The sequence below is a fragment of the Mytilus trossulus genome, chromosome 2 (assembly GCF_036588685.1).
Source record: "Mytilus trossulus isolate FHL-02 chromosome 2, PNRI_Mtr1.1.1.hap1, whole genome shotgun sequence".
NCBI classification, from domain to species: Eukaryota; Metazoa; Mollusca; class Bivalvia; order Mytilida; family Mytilidae; genus Mytilus; species Mytilus trossulus.
The window spans coordinates 16,187,725-16,211,370 of NC_086374.1; the positions used below are offsets into that span (position 1 = coordinate 16,187,725).

A 23,646-nucleotide genomic window follows, 5' to 3' on the forward strand; every position below is an offset into this window, starting at 1 on the left:
AAAATTGTATTGGAGCACTCGGGTACATTTGACATAAAATGACTGTCCAGTTTGATTATTTCAACCTATATTTTTGCAATACCATTCATTGTATTTACCGGTATAACGTATATCCACTAAAAACGTTGGATGTTTACTGATCAATACTTTTTTTTCTTCATAAGTTGTCATTGGTTTTGAACTCGGCGCTTTGTGTATGTTTCATATACCGATCGTATTAGTTTAGACAATTGCAACTGATTTTTACATTGAGTTCTTACTCTACTGTCTAGGGATGGAGAAAGGTTGATCGCGCTATAAAACAAGGTTCAATTCAGTTTTGTCTACATACGAAAATGCCTTTACCATGTCAAGATTATGATAGTTGTTAACCATTCATTTGATGTGTTGTAGCTTTTGATTTTGCACTTTGCTTAGGGAATTTCCGTATAGAATTTTCTTCGGAGTTTTTGTTGTTGTTGTTATTTTACATTTCACAAACCTGTTGATCTCAGTCACATTCTTTATCTCATTTGAATTGGTCGGCACATTAATAGTTAACTGTACGCTAACGATTTAGCTTAAAGTTGAAGGCCATACATACACACGTATTTTGAACTTAAGTGGATAGTTGTTTATTAGGAATATAAGACGGAATCGTTTATCTAATTCTGATTTTTCTCACTATTACTGTGGTAGAAATCCTTGAAAATTATTTTTTACGTTCTCGTGACTTTCTTTACGTTTCAATAATCCAAGAAGATTTGTGATAATTGACAATTAAAATTGAATTAGAATTAAAGGCCAGACACCTTCGTCTTATCTGATTGAAACAATAATTCATTGAAGACGACTATCCTTGCATCTTTCCTTGAAAGATTTACTAATATTGGCTTGGTTTGATGTGTTTGAGCTCTTGATTCTGCCACTTGATTATGATTTATATCTAGAAATTGTCTATGAGGGTCGGTTGAAAACAAACCTTCACGACAAAAGAGATGATTTCAGCTTCCAAATAGTGAAGCATTGGGAAGCTGAAATCATCACTTCGTAAATTTTATGGACACCACCACGAATTGGTTAACCGTTATGGAATAATTGTTATATAGAGGATTTCGGTTATGTTCATTATGTCGTAACTACAATCCCGTTTCTTTTCACGTATGTGACCTACCGAATTAGACTTTTACCTTAATTTAGTTTTGACATTTTTACCTATTTTGTCTGTTTGTTTTGTTCAGGCACCGTTATCAATATTATTAAATTTGTTGAGACTGTCGTACAAGAGAGAGGTTTAGCGATATAAAACCAGGTTCAATCCACCATTTTCTATATATGAAAATGCCAGTCATTTGGACAGTTTTGTTCATTCGTATGATGTGTTTTGTCATTTGATTTTGCCATTTGATTAGGGACTTTCCGATTGAATATTCCTCGGAGTTCAGTATTTTTGTGAATTTACTTTTTGCCAAGCACTTTCAATAATACCATAGTTCCTCTTTACATAGGTTGACTATGATTTTGCAAATGAACGCGTAAATTTGGTAATATTTTACATCTAGACAAACTAAAAAATAATAAACTCATGTTAAAACAACTCAATTGTCTGATATTAAAGAAATCTTAACATGATTTTCTTTGTTAGTTTACCTGATTGTATTCTATATATAGACAAATCACTATTTGTATTTATACAGCTACTATACTGGTGTTATCTTTTTGTATTTATCTTATTTGCCTATTGCAAAATTTATAATTTCAAACTCAAACACAGGTGATGATTATGTTTGTGCAAAAATCGTATATTTTGCGCTGAAACTTTATTTATAGATTTTTCGATCTAAGCGTCGCTCATGAGTCTTATGTAGACGAAACGCGCGTCTGGCGTATTAAATTATAAGCCTGGTACATTTTTAACATGCATGTGTATAATTGACTGTCCCTCTGGTATCTTTATTCCCTCTCAGTTTTCAGTGTACATGTTCTCATCGCAGGGTGAACTTAGGCTGTTACCATTTCACTTTTATGAGGGGAGGGGAGTAGGATAAGAAATGGTGTCGTGCATTTTTTTTATTGTAATCTCTGTCTTGCCTTTTTTAATTTTATTTCTCTCTTTTTTGTCATCTGCTTTTTTTGGTAAAATTTCTCATCTTTTCTTGTTTTTTTCTTCAAAACTCGTACCCTACCTTTTTTTCAAAATTCATTCTTGACCATTTAAACTTCGATTCAACAATAATGGCGTCGGTAATAAATACAAGTCTAGTTTAAATGACGTCACATAGCCGTGATGTGCAGTTTTATAGAATAACTGCGTATAGAGATACAAGCATTTAAAAGAATTTAAGCAGTCTCTATATTTTGAATTATTGATTTTTTTATTAATCATTGGTGATAATGAGGCCATGTTTGAATTAAATCATACAGCTTCTGACCGGGACAAGCTGTTTGTCCGACATCTCTGTGACCTTTAAGGATATAGTTGGCTGTGATTTTTCCTTTGTTCACTCCGCACTTTATAAGATTCTTTATAGCATTAAGGGCAGCCGCATTTGGAACATGTTCCATGAAGTTACCAATGACACAGATACCTGTAGCAAAAATGTAGTAGGTGATTTATGCCAAATATGTCATCACGCCAAACAGTTCGTTGCAAGTTAAATCAAAATGAACGCATCGGCCGTTATATTTTGAGTTTTATATTTATTTCATTGAAAGGTAATACATTGTGAATGCATCCAAGGTTAATGAATCTTTTTATAGAAGTTTTCAAAAGGTAGAAAAAAAGGTAAAAAGTTCAATAAGTTTCTGTCAACGAATCACGAAATTGCAAAGCTTTTATGTAAAAGGCAAAAGATGTATAATACATAGGTCCTGCGATGAATTAATTTATAGCTTCGTACCTTAACCTATAATGGTTTACTTTTTTAAATTATTACTTGAATGGAGCGTTGTCTCATTGGCACTCATACCACATCTTCCTATATCTATCTACCTACTTATACAACTGTGCAATAGCAAATTACTATATATTCACATATTTATCAAACAACTTTTCGTATTTTTCCATTATTCTATAAATTTGTATATTCCTATAATATTTGCAGCCATATTTGAGTAAATCCAAATGTTTATAGGTCTGACTTTACAGATGAATCTTCTACAGTCATTCTCTTGATCCTTTGTACAATTTTATGAAGGTTGTGGCCGTGTGATCTACTATGCTGTTGACTGCTCTGCTGTCACATTTCATCAGAAGATGTATACCAGTATATATTTCTCGTACTAAATATAAGGAATATACCGATTAGCTACTTAATCAAATACATTTACCTAGACCATCATGGTTGTGATGCAAAGTGTGAGCCCCTACAGCATCCCATCCTCTGGCTTCATACACATTACCATCTTCTCCGACCACAAAACTGTATTCAATATCACTATAGTCTGTAAAAAAATATATCATTCTTATCGTCCGTCATAAAATCTTGCTATTCAAACTTGAACAGGGAAGGGGTTGATAGATAGTCATCATCTATATCAATATTTCTTGGATTATTACTCCTGCTTATAAAAAATGTATAGTACGACGAAAACTCTCCAATACCATACAATGTCTTGATATTTTGTCACAATAGAAACCTGTCTATTTGCAACAAAGGGGCGAAAGAAATCAGAGGGACATTCAAACTGACAACGCCAACTCTAACAAAGAAAAAGACGAACAAACAAATAATTGTACACAAGACACAACATAGAGAACTAAAGACTAAGCAACAGGAACCCGACAAGAAACAGGGTGTACTCTCGGGGGCTCCGTAAGGGTAAGCAGATCCTGTTCCCCATGTGACAGCCGTCGTGTTGCTAATGTTATTACCAACCCGGTCAATGGTCTAATTTGGTGAAATCTGAATGTTGTCCTGTGGAAGTCAATAAATAATGTTTGTTGCTTGTTGCTGTTTCATTGACTTATAATTATCAAGTATTTACTGCATTGCTTTTTTCAAATCATTATCTTAAAATTAGAGATAACTAGGTTACCAATTAAGCCATTATACATATAATACATATAAAAATACGAAAATGTAGCATGATAAGATAAATATTTTACAGACAAAAAGCAATTTTTACACATTTTTTTTAGGTGCAGATATAAGAATTTTAGAGAGTGTGCATGTCTACACAAATTTGATCAGCATGGGTGGTTGGCACAAATCTAGAAGTAATTACGAAAGAATTATGTTCATTGGATTATAACCTCATTTAATGTGAACGCATATAATCTTGTGGTAACTCAAATAACTTTCTAGAAACCCTCTTTCCGACGGTTGTTGTCTTGTTATATAAGCAAAGTGGACGGAAGAATAATAGTTTGCAGTTTCATCGATGTGAGCTTTGCCTCATTGCCAGCGCTCTAAGTATCACTTACTTTACGCTACTTTTATGATGTCCACAATTTACCAAAGATGAAAGATTAAATCGTGACATCAAGCATTACATGTTTTTAGTCACAATAAACAGGATATCTAAATTTGTAAAAATAATTCGTCAGCGTATCTTTTCGTTACAAAGCAACAAAGATAAAAGTTAAAATGGTTAGAGTCGATCTTGACCGTCATTTAGTCATGGGAAAACGACATATCTAAATATGAAAATATTTCGGCAAAGTGTTTTTAAGTTATTGCATGCCCGCCCGACCGCTTAACTACCGGACATCACCAAAAAAATAACCAATATTTTTTTTTGTAAATCAGGTAAACAGTTGAAATTGGCTTACTTTACTCATAAGATTTTTACATTGCACCAAAGAATCATCAAACTTTTGATCTAAGAATTCTAGGTGTGTGTCTGTATGTTTTTAAACTACATCTAAAATTTCTTTTAATCATGAAAGTATTAAGTGCAGTTGCGAGTTCTTTTGGTTCTGGATTTTCAATTACGATTTCTTCTACAATTGTAGCAGTTTCAACGAAACAGTTTTTGAATAATTATCTGTTATGGATATTATAGAACAAGCTCTTCAATTGGCAAATGTGCAGATCTAAAACTAAAAATATGTTTAACCCCGCCGCAATTTTGCGCCTGTCAGGAGCCTCTAGCCTTTGTTAGTCTTGTATGATTTTTAATTTTAGTTTCTTGTGTATTATTCGGAGTTTAGTATGACGTCCGTTATCACTGAACTAGTATACATATTTGTTAAGGGGCCAGCTGAAGGACGCCCCCGGGTGCGGGAGTTTCTCGCTACATTGAAGACCCATTGATGACCTTCGGCTGTTGTCTGTTCTATGGTCGGGTTGTTGTCGCTTTGACACATTTCCCATTCCCATTATCAATTTCAGTTGCTTTTTATTTGAAATAACATAAATGTATTGTTGAATAAAGGCAGACAGGTCACTTGAACACATAACCAATGACAATATACCATTACACCAGCATGTAAAGATTACGTTACTCGAAATGAACCACAAAACCACTGTTGCACTCAAAAGTAAAAAAGGTAGAAAGTTACTTTTCTAAGATTTACTCATCACATTGCCTATGAAAATAAATAAGTAAAAGAGTCGTACTCATTAAAATCTAAAGAACGAAGAAAGAGAACCATCAATTGATTACTTTGTACACAAAAAAAAAAAAATTCAAATTACAGATACTCACGATGACCGTCCATGTGCCAATTTTGGTATCCCTTGACTTTAGCAATACATGCTGACTTCGTATGACATGCTCCTGAGGCGCCATGATGGATGTAAACGTGATTTGGGGTATGCGTTAATAGATAGTGTGGGTGTGTTGGACTACGAGCACCCCATCCAGCACGTGATACAATGTTCGGACAGCCTGCAGACGATGTTGATTGATGGGCTGCAACAAAAAATTGTCTTTTCATCTTATACAAAACAAACATGGAAATAAGTCTGCCATTTATTTTAAAGCATATAAATATAGTTAACAATGACTTATCTTTTTATCAACATTTACTTCTTGAAAGAAGGTGTGAAAGGTAATATAACAAGCATACAGAACTCCAAGTCTTTTATTTTAAGACAAAATCAAAAGCTCAAACACGTATAACGAACCTGAGTTAGAACATTTCCCTATGTAGAAATTGATGGATTTAACCAGGTTTTATGACTAAATAAATCTCTCACTTGAATACATTGCATTAATGCCAGTATATTTGTCCCTTAATCTGTCATGAATAATTCACTATCATAACCATTCGTTAGAAAGGATTGCATAAGGTATTAACAATCGTGTTTGTTATTTAGCTTATTCCAAAGTATGACTTACTCTGACATGTTTTGAAATGCAGCCAATTGATTGCAGCCCAAGCATCCTAAAATATTGCATAAAATAATTTAGGTTTAAAGGTGTTCTTAAATCATCGGCTACTCGTGATTTTTCTAAAATGAAAATCTCTCATAGTAGACGTATAAACACAAATTGTACTTATTTGATAAGTGTTTTGCATAACTATAAATTTTCACATCTTCGTAGTATGAACAATAAAATATTTATTTTGTAAAATATATTTCCATTCTCCATGTAAGGACGAAGACCTAGAATAAGTAATAACTCTTAAAATCGTAACTACGTTTGTGTCAGCCATTTTCATAAATATAGGCTAAGCTTCTATGTTACGTAGATTATTTCCAATCATTTTAGGTTTTAGGTTTTTCAAACAAATAACTGATTTGAAGAGTTATCTCCCTGAAACAAGGTCTACAACCTTAAACTGAATACCTTACCACACAATTATTTTCATTTTTCTGTATATATTATTGTATATGGCGGCTATTTGTTTAAGTTTTTTTTTTAAATTGTTTAACATCTCACAGTGGTTTGCTGCTGTGCCTTAATTTATTCATCCCTTATTATGATTTTGTTTTAACATTGTTCCATTGACCTTTATGCGTCCATGGTATACTAGTGCTAATGAGTCTTTTGATTGAGGTGATCCATTTCAATTAATATTTTATAGTGTGTGTTTCTGTATTGTGTTGTTACACTATTGTTCCAAATAAGGATGAAGGTTGGTACATATTATAACGTTTAAACCCGCTGCATTTGTTTGAACATGTCTCATAAATCTGATGTTAAGAAGTTGTCGAATTTGTTGATTTGGTTCATAAGTGTTTCTCCTTTCTCTTTTTTTATATAGATAAGACCGTTGGATTTCCTTTTAAATGGTTTTACACACGTCATTTGTGGGACCCTTTTTAAAAACTTTGCTGTAAAGCAAGGGTTCATGTTAAGGACCGTACTTTGACCTATTTATGTTTACTTTTACTAAGTGTGACTTGGATGGAGAGTTGCCTCATTTGAACTCATACCACATGTTTTTATATCTATTGCATGGATATGCTGCTACATAATAACTATCATGTCTTATTTTTTTTTTAAATTTGTTTCCATCTATTTATTATCTACTAGAAAATCATAAAAGTGTACAAAAAAAAACACAAAATTAACATGAAAACAAGACAAACAAGTTATGTAACGTTATTTTCTTCTATAAATATATTATTTTTTTTTGGAGGGGGGGGGGGGGGGGTTAAAAACAAATTTAATTAATCTGGGTTTTAAGCATACACCTTATCGCTATTTGTCCGCCATTACTTGATATCTCACAGGTTCCCGTAAAATTTTGACGTCACAAAACAAAACATCTGACGCCACAATGGAAATATGAATGTTGTATGCGTCAAAAGTTCAAGCGGCCGGGTCAGCCGGGATTAGCGATGAGGTGTATTCAGCACACACCATATTCTATCAATTGTTGTGTTTTCATTCAATTTATGGCAATACATCGAACTTACATGTCCATTATAGTCAATATTAGCCCATGTATATCCATTAGCTGTTTGTCTACCTCCTTTATCTGTGTGACATTCGCCAGGAGGAACTGTTCCCAAAAGTCGATGCGTTGTTCCTGCTCCAGATCTAACATGCAAAGCTTCTGTTGCACATCCGCACTGGGCTGCAGACGCTTCATTCGTGAGGAAACAAGTAACGAGCACGGCTATGAGAATCCTTTAAAATAATTTTGTTAAAGGGTCTTCTTTGAATGTTTAACCAATGTTGATTGAGTACTATTTTTTGAAAATATATTTAAACATGTTTAACTTTTTTGACAAAAATGTTTCAGAAACATTGATTTTTCAACATACAAAGTAACATGTCTGAACCTTCAGATTACTATATGAATGAAAATTTGACTCTCAATTCTTATTTTTGTAACAGTTTCATAATATTAGTACATACATGACAAATCAGGAATATAATGAATTGTCCGTGCTTCTCAAATATTCTTAATAGATTACAGATAAATCGTTTATAGATCACGAAAATGAATAAACGTGTAAAGATTGAAGATAAAACTTACGATATTGACCTGTATAAACTTGTATTAAGTTAACCTTGACATGATTCTGACTTGCTGTTTTTGCTGTTTGTTACTTCTTTAGATTTTGCATATACTTTATTATTTTTTTGTGACTGTAGATATTAGATCCAAGCACTAGATTTCTTCTATTGTATCATTAGAACGCTAAAAGTAACATATACTTAAACAATAAAGCTTCAGGATTTTCTCTGTTGATCTGTTTTACGTTTTGTTATATTGGGCTTTCTCAATTATATTTATATATTAAGAAACGCACATTTAAATCCATATGGATTGAGGGCCACAAATATAACGATATACACAATATAGCTTACTATACTGTATATCAGCCTTGTTTTGGCTATTGTTGTTGAAGGGTTTGCGGTTCTCTGTTATTGTTCGGGTCTCCCCTGTAGTCTTTTGTGCATAATTGTCTCAAAGGAACTTAACCACATCTCCTCGTTGATATGTTTTTTCAAAGGCATTAGTTCGATTTGCTGTACAATATTTTATATATTTTGAAAGTTAAAAGGCAAATAATCTCGTACCCGTTGCTTTAGTTCGCGTTTGTTTTTCATCACTAAGATTTTTAATAACAGAGAAGACGACTGTTCGGCTCGGAGTCAGAACAATGTGTACAGAAATAATGGCATATATATCTGTAGACTCTTACATTTTGAACAGAAACGTTAACTATTCGACTTAGTTTGTCTGTGTAAAACAAAGCATGGTTCGAATTTATATTGCTATAGCATATGCATGTCCTGATATTCATGTACTTCTTGTCGTTGAACTTTAAAAAAACGAACTATGATTCCGAAGACTGAAATATCAATCAGTACACATCCAAAGGACTTAGTATAATTACATCACAGACAGTCAGACAAAAGCATGAACTTGTGCAATACCAAATTGACATGGTGTATAACATGTATCCCTCTGGCATCCATTTGTTAGAGAGCTTTTGATTTTGCCATTTAATTAGGGACTTTCCGTTATTAATTTTACTCGAAGTTCGGTATCTAGTGATTTTACTTTCCACTAGAATGGTGGAGTAATAAAGTAAATTATTAACAGCGTCCAATTTATTGTTGAATTAAAAATAAATATACAAATTATTAGAACTGAAACCAATGTTAGAACAGATAAGTAAATACAGTTTTCAGAGATCTTACTACAATGTTTTATGTGTTACCTTGCATAAAAAATTTGTTCGAAAGATAAGGTGTTATGGGTTTTTATTTTTCGTGTTAAACAACATCACCGTAAAAATACATATTTTTCGTCTTGCTCAAAGAGATATGAGGTCTAGTGTTGCAAATGTTTTTGATCGGTATGTATTTTTTTTTAATTTGATTAAACATGATTTCGATTCATTCTGGATGCATGCTGTAGTGGTGTACATAGTCCAGTTATAAGAATACTAACGGATACTAAAAGAATGAGTTTTATATGAAATTTTCGACCAGATAACTCAATTAGTTTGTTCTATAGATCAAAACCTTTTTTTTTCAGAAAGAATGCAAAATGCTCCTTTACACTCCTTTTCTAGCAATAATATGGCGTTACAATGTCAACTTTTACCTTCAAACATTATGAGAGAAAAAAGATTCCATTATCTAAAATTTCAAGAAAAATAATGCTTGAAATGCGGAAAAATGCACATTTTCTTGATTTGTCTTTTAGTAGTTTGACATTCAAAAGGACAGACTTTTCTTGGACGGATCATGACGGTTTTAATACAATACATGATTGTTGGTTGTGTAGATTGATATTTTAATTTATGATAAACTGATTTATATTAAAACAGAATTTGACTTTTGACTACCTTTTAGTAACTGCAGATACTGTTAGACCGGTACGTTGTGGTTTTTTTTTCTTCTTTTTTGATTATAGTTAGCACTGATTTGGTAAGTCATTCCCTTGCAAACTGGGATTTAACATATTGTTCTAATTTGTTTATATACGCCACTAATAGCTTGAAGGTCAGTGGTTGTCGTTGTTTGTTCTTTGTCTTAATTTTTTTCTGTGTATAGTTACAGTATGAAAAAGGCTATTTGTTTTCTCCTTCTCAATTCTCTTACATTTGGCAATCATGGTACCTTTGAAATTTACAATGCATTTATAGGATTTTGCTGCCTTTTATTGTTGAAATCCGTATGGTGATTTGGGGTTTAGTATCATACCATAATACAATATATGAGAAGAACATAAACATCATCATACAAACGACTGGTTTTAGTATGTATACCTTTAAAACAGAACCAGGCTTATGATTTAAAGCACACATGATGCGTGTTGTTTCATGAAATTGAACGCTAAATCATTTAAAAAGTTAAAGAGCAATCAAAACAAAAAGTTCCAAAAGTTATAAAAGACTTAATTCAAACGAGGCATCATATCCTCATTTTTACGGAGATTTTGTTAAATGAGCCTGCAAATTTAAGTCCCAAGTCAGGAGGATCTTCTGGGCTTTGTTGCTTTTGCATGTTTTTTTAATTTTAGTTTATTTATATGTTTCGGAGTGTTACGTCTATACTCGATGAACTAGTACACATTTTTGTGTAAGGACCAATTATGCCTGTCACTTGATGCGGAATGATCTCACTGTGTGAAAGATAGAATTGTGCTGTTTTCTGCTTGATTTTTTTTCTCTTTGACATATGCATAGCTTTCAATTTGATTTCAAATTTAGACATCAAATTTACAAAAAAATCAAAGTTTAACATACAATCGAAAAAATGGAACTGTGTTTTTCAAAAAGACGAATCCACAAATATTAATTGAACACATATTGTATTGCTTTTATCAATAAATAAGTCATTTTGAAAACATAAATATCACTGGATTATGCACCTTGATACATAACATAAGTTATAGCAAAACAATATCACTAAAAGTGGAGATGCTTTTAAAAAAATAATAATATGCAAATACTTAATGTAGACATTTTTCTGTATCCAAAATATTTTAAAACATCAAATTGCTAGCTGATAATTGAAAAAGAACAAGTAAACATGTCTGTCATGAAAAAAATATAGACATAGCGCTTTAATTTGTCAATATAAAAACAATCCAAACAAATAGCACCTTAAAAGTAACTACAGCAAATACTTTAAAAACTAAATTCTATAATAACATCGGATTATTTTGAATATTCTTTTACAGTTTCATTGCGGAGATATATACGCCGTTCATTTATGTTTTTATTATACATAATTTCACTTACTCGACATTTCATTTTTATTCTTGTGTAATGATTTTTGAATGTATAATCTTTGCAACAATCAAGTTTAACATCTAAAAAATACACACAATCAACACTTAATACTCATCTTAACACTTCAAATGTATTATTTGTTCAACGTTTGTACGCATCTACACATCCGTAATTTTTTTTGTCAGTCTCGAAAGAGGCATATCTAAACTAAAAGAATCACTCACAGTTATATTATCAATGTTAATATCATCGAAATAGTCGATTTCAGTGTCACTAATTGGATCAGGGACAAATAAAATCTCTTCATCACTTGCCATTCCTGGTCGGTAATTGTCATATTCAGATTCATATGCGGCTGACCCTGAATCCATATTAATATTTGGGTCACTTCTAGACATTTCACTGCTGCTAGCTATTGACGAAATACTCAGACTATCAATGCCGAGAGCATTTCTTCCGGCAAGGTATTGTTCAATTTTCTTCGAAAATAGTGGCAGTACCTCCGCATATGCACGACTCATTTTAGGACTTCCATAAGTAGACGATGTACATGACGAAGCCCCATCTTCTCTGTCACTTGGTATGTAATCTAAGCTTCTACAATAACGAGGTGGCATCGTAAAGTTTCCTCTTCTTTTTACTTGAAAAGGATTTGGTTGGGGTGGTGACTTTCCAAACTCGCTGCCATCGCTATGTTCAGGTGATGAAACTTCTTTCGGGCAAGGTCCCTGTTTCCGTTTTGATATTGCTTGGTTACGTGTAGCTATTCGCTGTTTCACTTTTTCATTACACACCGGTGGTTTCCCATGTGGAAAACTTTTCCGTGTGTTTCGATCACCATGTCGATTTTCATGAATGTTTTTTCCTGGGCGTTCAGGGTACTGTTGACTGAGATACGATTCAAGTTTAGCATTAGGATGTTCACTAGCAAGTTCTTGAAGTAGTTCAGTTAGTGAAGACGAGGCTGCAGTCGAAAGCACTGGGAATTTAGGAGTTGCAGGGCATTTCGGGATTCCATACAACACATCACTTGATCTAGACAAGTTTCGATTGAGATGTGATGGCGTGTAATCTGCACTTGCTAAAAAGGCTCTTGTATATAGTTCATTATTTTCATCCGGACTAGATAATTGCTTTACTAATGCTGGTCGAGCGAGTTTAAGTTCTATCGGTTGTAGCAACAGTACAGAAGACTGATCACTCATTGGTTTTGAGCTGGTAGATTCCTTGTCATCGTCTGAATGGGGAAGTACAGCAAGCACTTCTTTCCTCTGCTTCTTCGGTGACGTAAAAGTGACTGGACGTAATCTTGGACTTGAATTGCTCCTGCGAATGTCGCTGTACGGTTTAACTTCAACAGTGCGTTCCTTTGTTATATCCGACGGTACCCTTCGAAGTGGTAAAGGGGGTGGTTGTTCTAGTTCCGGTGAATTTGAACTTGGCATTATACACATAGACCTTCCATCAATGCTTACGACCAAGGCAGATGTAGGAGTGAGAGTTGATCTGGATGAACAACTGCTTCCCCTTGAACTCTCAGAAACACGACGTTCATTTGAATGATGTTTAACTGGTGATGACGGATTAGACGTTTGCTCTACGAAATGTTTGCTCAATTGCTGGTTAGTACTTGAAGGAGACATGTGCGGACTTGTCAGTGGTGATGGTGTTTTAGCTACATTGGCGGTAATTGGCTCTCTATATGTTGCAGTCACAAAAACATCCTCACTTCCAGATATTGGTCGTTCTTTTTTCTGTTTTTGCCGATTCAATTTTGGACGATTTGGTTCATCTGGCCTGATTACTTTTCCCAATTCTTTAAGAATGTCATTCATTTTCACTTTTCTTTCAGGTGAAATTTCTGATGTCTCTGTTTGATTCCCTGCATCAGCTGTAATGGCATGTAATGCAGAGTCTCCTTGTGGTCTTTGGTATGGAGCAGCTCTTATTTTATGTTGTAATTGTGGTGCAGCGCCCGTTAAAACTAATGGTGTTGGTCGAATGATTGGAACTGTTGGATTAACAACTTGACAAGGTTTTGTCATTGGTGGACAACTCACAAACGGTTTTGCTACTTCAAACTTAGCTTTTCGAATCGGCTGAATCTGGGCATATTGCGGCGTATTTTGTGATTGTCTGGCCAACGACATGCTGTCAATTCGACTTTCTTCACGTGAGGAAGACTTTTCCGGGGGCGGTTTAATTGGACGAGGCGGACTTGACACACCAACTCGTTGTGGGATTTTAGATTGTTTGCTTAACGACCGAGGCTTTGCTGTTTGTAACTGTTCTATTTTGGCAACTTCACGTTCATTCCCATAAGATTGTGCTTGTTGTTCAAAGTATGGCATTTCATAACCTGGCACCTCAGAAAAATTATCAACACTAGTTATACCATTGTTCGAGTCCGATTTCTGTAAATTTTGAAACATCGAGTTTTGTACAGGTGGACTTGTAGGTGATTTTACATTCATAAAATGAACAGCTGGCAGTTCAGGAGAGTCCATCCGTGTATATGTTGATTCGGCCTCTGAAATATGCCCAGATATGCAATGTGATAGAGCATTACTACTAGTTTTCCGTGTAATAGCTCGTGGACTATCAGTACTATTTCTTCTTTTCCGATTCAAACTCCCAGGTGGTGTTGGTAAACCCTTAGTACTATCAATAGTAGATTGTCTCTCACTAACAAGTGCAGCATAGCACGGTGGTAATCTTGAATTAGATCTGAATGAGTCATTTCGACCAAAATCTTTCGCAGTAGTGCTGTCTTGCGATGACAAGCTAACTGCACTAGGATTTCTAGTTACCCCGTCCCTGCTTCTGTTAGTTCCAGATTGTGGATTATGGCTTTGTGATGACTCAGCAGATGGTGGCCTCGGCTGGCCTGGTAATTCGGGTAAAGGTCGATTATAAGTTGATGAACTGGCTGGCGACCCCGGAGAACTAGGCAGAGTAAGAGAGCTGTTAAATGAACCAACGGATGAAGGACTTTGCACGTTTCCAGTTTTTCGTCCTAGTAAGAAATATGTCAACATTTCACCTTTACCCTTCACTTTTATTTTGCCTCGACACTGAAACACGTACTTTAATTTCAGTAAATTGTAGACTTCTTCGGTTACCTGAAATAAAAATGAAATACATACTTTAGATTTTAACCAATTAATATTCTTTTTAGGCACATACTGCATAGATTACATTTCATGAGATATAATTGATTTTAATGACAATTTCTGTTAAGAATATGAAAACTTATCTTTTGTGCCGTTTTGTTTTATTTGTTATAGTTTTGTAAAAGCATAAAAAAAAGAAAACATCTTCCTTCAATGAACATATTTTCTTAACTAAATCATTGATTGATCGGTAGTATCGATATTTTTGTGGTCTTGTATCCCTTATCAGTTTTGCAATTAACTGTTTCTTCGTTTCTATTTTTTTAGTGGTAATAGGAAAAAAACACCAGTAAAACATGTTAAATGAATGAAGAATGTGTCCCAATAGACACAGATGATGCCCCCGCTTGCATACAACATTATAAAGGGACATAAATCAAGAACGATTAAAGTGACCCTACACAAATTTGTAGTTGATCTGAGTTTTGTGATTATAAGTACTAAACTATAATAATATTGTGTATAGGTCTCATAGTAATGTTTGGTTGGGACAAGCTTATGTTACAGAAGGGAAACTAAATAATTTGCAATTTTTTGTTTTATAAAGGGGTATGACTCGATAAGGATTAATTTGACGACACCAAAATTCAACTTGATCTGTATTTCATAGTAATAAGCATTGTGTATAAGTTTCCTAAGATTTGGTTGAGGCAAACTCAGGAGAACAAAAACCAATTTTGGGACGTACAGACGGACAAGATTAAAACGTAATGAACCTTCAACTACGGGTGCATAAAGATGTCAATTACTCTTTAATATTACCTGAATAATGTCTGGTTTTCCAGTACTTTCCATTCTACTTGCAACATTGACTGTATTTCCCCAGATATCATACTGTGGTTTTCTGGCTCCTATTACTCCAGCTACCACAGGTCCAATATTAGCACCTACCAAAATTAGTAATTAATTGCTTTATTTTACAAATAATCTTCAACGGTATATCACTTAACATGCATACGTGTAGTCGTTTTGTATATTTACAGTTTCATGATCATGTGAGCATTCTTAAACCTAGTCACATATTCATATGTTATGAAAACCTCTGCATACTTAAGTTGTTAAAATGCATATAAATATAAACACGGTAAAAATTATTTGTAAAATTTAAATATAGCTTTCTTAAGAGAAAACTAGAGGCTCTAAAGAGCCTGTGTCGCTCACCTTGGTCTATGTGCATATTAAACAAAGGAAACAAATGGATTCATGACACAATTGTATTTTGGTGATGGTGATGTGTTTGAAGTTCTTACTTTACTGAACGATTTTGCTTCTTACAATTATATCTATCATGAACTTTGCCCATTAGTAACAGAGAACTATATTTGGTAAAAATTTACATAAATTTACCAAATTAATGAAAATTGTTAAAAATTGACTATAAAGGGCAATAACTCCTTAAGGGGTCAATTGACCATTTAGGTCATGTTGACTTATTTGTAGATCTTACTTTGCTGAACATTATTGCTGTTTACAGTTTATTGCTATCTATAATAGTATTCAAGATAACCAAAAACGGCAAAATTTCTTTAAAAATTACCAATTGGAGGGCAGCAACCCAACAACCAGTTGTCCAATTCATCTGAAAAATTCAGGGCAGATAGATATTGACTTGATTAACAATTTAACTTCTTGTCAGATTTGCTCTAGATGCTTTGGTTTCATAGTTATAAGCAAAAAACTGCATTTTACCCCTATGTTCTATTTTTAGCCGTGGCGGCCATCTTGGTTGAATGGCCAGGTCATCGGACACATTTTTCAAACTAGATACCCCAAAGATGATTGTGGCCTAGTAGTTTCAGTGGAGATTTTGTAAAAGATTACTTAGATTTATGAAAAATGGTTAAAGATTGACTATAAAGGGCAATAACTCCTAAAGGGGTCAACTGACCATTTTGGTTATGTTGACTTATTTGTAGATCTTACTTTGCTGAACATTATTGCTGTTTACAATTTATCTCTATCTATAATAATATTCAAGATAATAACCAAAAACAGCAAAATTTCCTCAAAATTACCAATTCAGGGGCAGCAACCCAACAACCGATTGACCGATTCATCTGAAAATTTCAGGGCAGATAGTTCTTGACCTGATAAACTTTTTTATCCCATGTCAGATTTCCTCAAAATGCTTTGGTTTTTGAGTTATAAGCCAAAAACTGCATTTTACCCCTATGTTCTATTTTTAGCGGTGGCGGCCATCTTGGTTGGTTGACCAGGTCACGCCACACATTTTTTAAACTAGATACCCCAAAGATGATTGTGGCCAAGTTTGGATTAATTTGGCCAAGTAGTTTCAGAGGAGAAGATTTTTGTAAAAGATTACTTTAATTTACGAAAAATGGTTAAAAATTGACTATAAAGGGCAATAACTCCTAAAGGGGTCAACTGACCATTTTGGTCATGTTGACTTATTTGTAGATCTTACTTTGCTGAACATTATTGCTGTTTACAGTTTATCTCTATCTATAATAATATTCAAGATAATAACCAAAAACAGCAAAATTTCCTCAAAATTACCAATTCAGGGGCAGCAACCCAACAACCGATTGACCGATTCATCTGAAAATTTCAGGGCAGATAGATCTTGACCTGATAAACATTTTTATCCCCATGTCAGATTTCCTCAAAATGCTTTGGTTTTTGAGTTATAAGCCAAAAACTGCATTTTACCCCTATGTTCTATTTTTAGCGGTGGCGGCCATCTTGGTTGGTTGACCAGGTCACGCCACACATTTTTAAAACTAGATACCCCAAAGATGATTGTGGCCAAGTTTGGATTAATTTGGCCAAGTAGTTTCAGAGGAGAAGATTTTTGTAAAAGATTACTTTAATTAACGAAAAATGGTTAAAAATTGACTATAAAGGGCAATAACTCCTAAACGGGTCAACAGACCATTTTGGTCATGTTGACTTATTTGTAGATCTTACTTTGCTGAACATTATTGCTGTTTACAGTTTATCTCTAACTATAATAATATTCAAGATAATAACCAAAAACAGCAAAATTTCTTCCAAATTACCAATTCAGGGGCAGCAACCCAACAACCAATTGACCGATTCATCTGAAAATTTCAGGGCAGATAGATCTTGACCTGATAAACATTTTTACCCCATGTCAGATTTGCTCTAAATGCTTTGGTTTTTGAGTTATAAGCCAAAAACTGCATTTTACCCCTATGTTCTATTTTTAGCCATGGCGGCCATCTTGGTTGGTTGACCGGGTCACGCCACACATTTTTTAAACTAGATACCCCAATGATGATTGTGGCCAAGTTTGGTTTGATTTGGCCCAGTTGTTTCAGAGGAGAAGATTTTTGTAAAAGTTAACGACGACGGACGACGACGGACGACGACGGACGACGGACGCCAAGTGATGAGAAAAGCTCACTTGGCCCTTCGGGCCAGGTGAGCTAAAAAATACGCATTTTAAGAGTTTACTACAGGAAAATAACATCTGACTATAATATTATGCTAAGTGTTCATGATTGAAGTTTAAATTTATGATTAATTGATATGCCCACTATTATTAGCGTTATGAAATTAAAAAATAAGTATCCTAGCATAAAATGTGACTGTTCTGCTTTCAATGCATAAAACAAACTTTCCAAATGAACTTGTATAAGGGGAAAATTAACTCAAGAAATAAGTAATATAATGGCACGACTGAGTTAATTTTCCCCAATACTACATATACATGTATCCTATACGTACCGACTTTAAGGGCAAAGCTATTATAGGAATTCTCATTAATTACTCGTAATTTTTCCTTCATGGTAAATATAAATTCTATCAGCATTTCCATGTAACTGCTCATTGATACCTCACTATCAGCCTAAAATGAGAAGAAATTTCTGTTGGTAACAAGGCACACTTTCATTACACAAAAATCGAATGTGTTATAACCATTGTATAATGTTGTTCTGACAAAGGTTAGAAGGCTTCCAAAACAAGTAAAATCAAAGATACAAATGCAGACAATTACATCACATATAAATAATCTTGAATAAGTTCATTCAATATTCTGGAGTTTCAGGACTTTTCAATTAAACTAGAGGTGAAGGATACCATTAAAACTCAACTTCAACGGAAATTAAAAAAAATAAGAGTACATAAAAACAGATCTAGACAAAATCAAATGTTATCAAACAACGGAACGAATAAAAGACAACATTAATATCATGACTTAGGACAGAAATGTTCCCAAGTAAAATGGTTGGTTAAACTCAGTTTCATAGCGAGATAAAGCTCAAACTTGTGTTACAGTTGTTAATAGTTCCGTTATATGTTCTGAACTTACATGTCCTGATACATGACGATATATAAACTATATATTCATAAAACCATTGGGATAACGTGTATACGAATATATATTAAAGTACAACAAGACCCAGTCACAAGGAAACAAATAAGAAAATCACGTAAATGTAAGCAATATTGGTAAACTATTCGACCTTTGATAATGAGAAACAACCAATCATGTTTCTATCGAGAGAAAATATGTGTTTTGGAATATACGGTTTCCAGTGATACAGGGGGGAAATGAATAAAAACTTTCTATGATAAAACTGCTATCAAAGAAGTTCTAGTTATTTCATTTCTTATTACCATGTACAATTAAAAGTATATGGTTTGTTATTACGAATGTATCATTTCATGAGTTATACTCACAATTAAATCATAATTAATGTTAATGTCACTGAAGTATGTTGGTTATCACAGAGCTAGTGGAGGATATAATATTAAACAGATGTAAGGCATTCCAAGATGAAACAATGTAACAAGACATAGTTTATGTCATCTTCAATCAGATGTGTGATGTTTCACGTACACTACAGCTTCCTATGTGATTTATGTATGTAAACATTATAAAAATAAGGAGATGTAATACGATTGTCAATGCGAACTTCATAGATATATGCAATTATAGGTTACAACATGACATGCCATAATGAGAAAAATTTATACCGTATAGTTAGCATTATCAATATTCTCTAATAAAATTGAGAACAGCAATGTGGAATGTGATAAAAAGACAACAATCCGAACAAAAAGCCAAAAACAACAGAAGGCCACCTATGGGTCTTCAACACAGTGAGAATGTTTAATACAAACCATGATGTTGCACATAGCTTATATATGAATGATTCTTTGGTTACGTATGCACTTATGAAAAGCTAGATGTTCCACTGTGTAACTCATATTGTAACCAAAACGGGTATTTCAAATGTTAGCTCTTTTTAAACTGAGGTCACTGGTATAATGTAAAAGGAGTGTTTTAAGTATTGTCTGTCCAAAATACACAGTAATTTCAGAGAAAAATATTCTCCAGTCGACAGATTATTCTTATTCTGCTTTCGTTGTTGAAAGCTGATATTCAACAAACTAGAGCACTTTGAATTCAAAAATGTGTGCAGATGTCCACATTGTTTCTATATACGATTAATATTATTATATTCGTATCATTGTCTTCCATCTACAGTGATGATAAGTAAGCCGGTAAATTTTATATGATTCTGAAAAGTGAAATCACAAAAATACTGAACTCCGAGGAAAATTTAAAACCCAAAGTTCCTAATCAAATGGAAAAAAACAAGAGCTAAAACACATCAAACGAATGGATAACAACTTTCATATTCTTGACTTCGTATAGACATTTTCAAAATTATACTGCCTAGAAGACTACTAACAATCAATGCAATTCTTAGGGAACAGCTTCATCTGCGTGTACTCACACAAACTGCGTAGAATTTCCTTGTTAAAGTATCGAATGTCTTGGCCAACATACGCAGGATTGTAATGATAGTAAAATAAGTATTAAACGTACCGGACACAAAGATAAATTCAAAAAGGGGAGTCAATAAAACCAAATTAAAAAATCAATGTACGAATTTATAAACTAGTGAATCGATTAGAAAACAACTGAGTTGGAACATTTTCAACCAATAGGAAGAGGACAAGATTTTCCCAACTGATGACAATGAAAAAAGTTATCAGAAGAGATTCTTAGTTTTAATAGAAAATACATCAGAGCAAAAAGTGGGGTACAAATAACTGCCTATTTTTAAAAAACGAGAATATAAAAAAAAAGATGTGGTATGCTTGCAAATAGACAACTATATAGAACCGTACGGCCTTCATGAATAAGTAAAGCCCATATATTCATTCTGATTAAAAGTCAATAAGAGAGGGACGAACGATACCGGAGGTACAGTCAAACTCAAGAAATACATCAAAATTAACAAATGAAAAAATGAAAAAATCTTTATTAGTTTTGGTAAATATTGTTGCAAATCATGAACTGGACATTGTGAACATATAAATCACCATTTCATAAGTAATCTCTTTCATTGAAAGTTTATTGTTAAAATTATCGAAATGCTTTGGGTTTTTTTGTAATTTAATGACATTTATCTGATTCCAATAACCATCAATTGGAAATTTGACTTTCATTGCTCATATTAAACAGCGTTATTTATTTGACCTTCCACCTGTTTTGAAAAGAGTGACATTGACGAGTCTTAATTAGTCGAAATACGCGAATGGAGTACTTAATTAGAATCTTAATATCGTTGATGACTTTTAACATCCGATTTAACGTTATTAAATAGATTATACATAACAGAATTATAAAGCTATCTAAATGACGACAATGAGAGTTAAAATGACATTAGAAATGTTTAGAAATACACAAAATATATATGATAAACAAATTATTGTCTGGAAGCTTTCACTTCGAACAAATGTCGCGTTTTCCTGCACTGTAAAAAATCGTTCAAATATGACGCCATTCTATATTGAAAGTATAATTTCTCAGGATTATTTTGAAAATATAATTTCGATAATTTTCATTTTTTTTTCTATCGTTTCTCTTTGTAAAATGAAATTAGAAAACGCAATTAATAGCTTATTATCAAAACATTATTCGAGTTGTAAATTGTTCAAAGACCGATTTTGATAATCTTCTTGGAAAATAAAAATGACCTTCATATACTAGTTTTATTACTAAACGTTCTCAACATTGACAATCTTTAAACATCTTGTATAACCTTGACCTCGATTCTGTAATTTTTACACGAACAATGACATATTTAAGGGTAGATAAAATAAGTGTCCCATTTCTTGGCGTTCTTACCGGATAACTATTCTACATTCCGGGTCATCTGCAAGTTACATTACTATTTGAAAACAATGTCAGTGACCATACTGCGATAGATGCCAAAGAGACATGCCACAAACTGACAACTATTTAGTACATAATTGAATTGAGTATCAAAACAAGTTCATAGAGAGATGAAAGTTTAAATTTCCATAATCTCATACCTTGTTGTGTAGTTTTTACAACAAATATAATTCATCGGTGTAGTGTATTTTTCGCGCCTTGTAAATAACTATTACAGTGTCAAGAAACGCCAGTCAGCAGTAATGATAAAAATCGTCTAAACCGTCAAATTAACCCAAGTAATGTACAAGTGCCCATATGTTAAAGACAAAATATTCAAACCTGAACCTTGGCGATAATATCTAACCATTTGATTTAAGTAGCTTAGTAATATACCTGAATTTTCATTTCTGGCATTAGACCAACTGCTCCCATGTAAGTGCTCCCAATTGTCTTAATCTTGTCTATTGCACGGAACCGCGGTTCGTTAAGAGCCTGAATTGAAACAAACAAACATTTATGCACATACTTTCAATTTAAAAAATAAAACTAGAGGCACAGCCAAAATGTTTGACTAAAATTAATTCAATATCAATCAAATAATAAATTTCCACCCATTTCCGGCTTTAAAATATGCAAATAATAATAACGTACGAGTCAATTATTGATTTTGGTAATGTGACCTTTTCGAAGATTTGTCCTGCTCATAATATTTATTGTTTAACAAAATTTCTATCCCTTTGATTGCCATTGCTTCTTTGTATTTACCATGTTTTTTTTTTAAATAATACTTTACCTCGTCAAAATCGACTATGATTTCATTCAAAACACGTAAACATTCAACTCCTTGATTATTGGCATCAAGTTCGATATAGAAATCAGAAAAGTTTGGAATCGAGGCAAAAAACACACCAACTTTGCTGTAATGCTGGCTGTAGAGGTCATCCTGAAATATAAAACATTTGAAATTACACAGAAAACCAGAATTTGTAGCATTACAGACTTCTCATTTTGATTCTATTTAGAAATGTGTTAGACGCCTCCGGGTGCGGGAATTTCTCGCTACATTGAAGACCTGTTGGTGACCTTCTGCTGTTGTTTTTGCTATGGTCGGGTTGTTGTCTCTTTGACACATTCCCCATTGCCATTCTCAATTTTATAGTAAACCTAGTTTTGTTAGGTTTAGTTTAGCTTATAGAAAAACTCAACACTTGCATTTGAACTTATATATTTTGGTAGCCATGTTACCATCCAATAAGCATAGATGTGTATATATTATTATTCCATTAAAGTTTTGTACGGTACACAGCATATTACATTTCCATCATCCTCATATTCCCAAATATACAAAAGCGCAAAGATATAAACGACAAAAGCCTACTTTTTAAACTTTTAAGTAACACATTTCACAAGAGTAAATTCTTAAAGACTTAATCTAATAATGATCATTGAAATATAACTAAACATGCAGACTAAAGTCTTTGAAATTACTTTTTTTTACTAATCTTAGAATTTCAAATAAAAAAAACAATAAGTAAAATGATAAAAATTTATATATATTATTATTTGAAATAAAAAAGATGTAAATGGCAATTTATTGTATAGAGCTAAGTGGGAAACATAAATTTTCGACTAATATCCTACCAATGGAACTATTCTCCTTTATCTAAAATTACCTTAAGTTATAATAAAGTTAAGAAAACGTTTATAACAATTTATTTCTATCTGTTTC

General features: G+C 33.2%; 1 protein-coding gene and 1 pseudogene across 1 annotated transcript in view; both read right to left on the bottom strand.

The window, feature by feature from the left end:
- Positions 1-2,361: 2,361 nt before the first annotated feature.
- LOC134705629 (peptidoglycan-recognition protein SC2-like) lies at positions 2,362-8,404 on the bottom strand (annotated as a pseudogene).
- Positions 8,405-11,152: 2,748 nt separating this feature from the next.
- Positions 11,153-23,646, bottom strand: part of LOC134706601 (adenylate cyclase type 1-like) — a 76,675-nt gene continuing 64,181 nt past the window's right edge. Inside the window, exons 17-21 of the mRNA XM_063565673.1 lie at positions 22,711-22,860; positions 22,311-22,409; positions 18,467-18,587; positions 15,518-15,642; positions 11,153-14,704 (exon numbers count right to left, since the gene is read on the bottom strand). Coding sequence (XP_063421743.1) covers positions 11,741-14,704; positions 15,518-15,642; positions 18,467-18,587; positions 22,311-22,409; positions 22,711-22,860 — 3,459 coding nt within the window. The 3' untranslated portion in view covers positions 11,153-11,740. The remainder of the gene's footprint in view (positions 14,705-15,517; positions 15,643-18,466; positions 18,588-22,310; positions 22,410-22,710; positions 22,861-23,646) is intronic.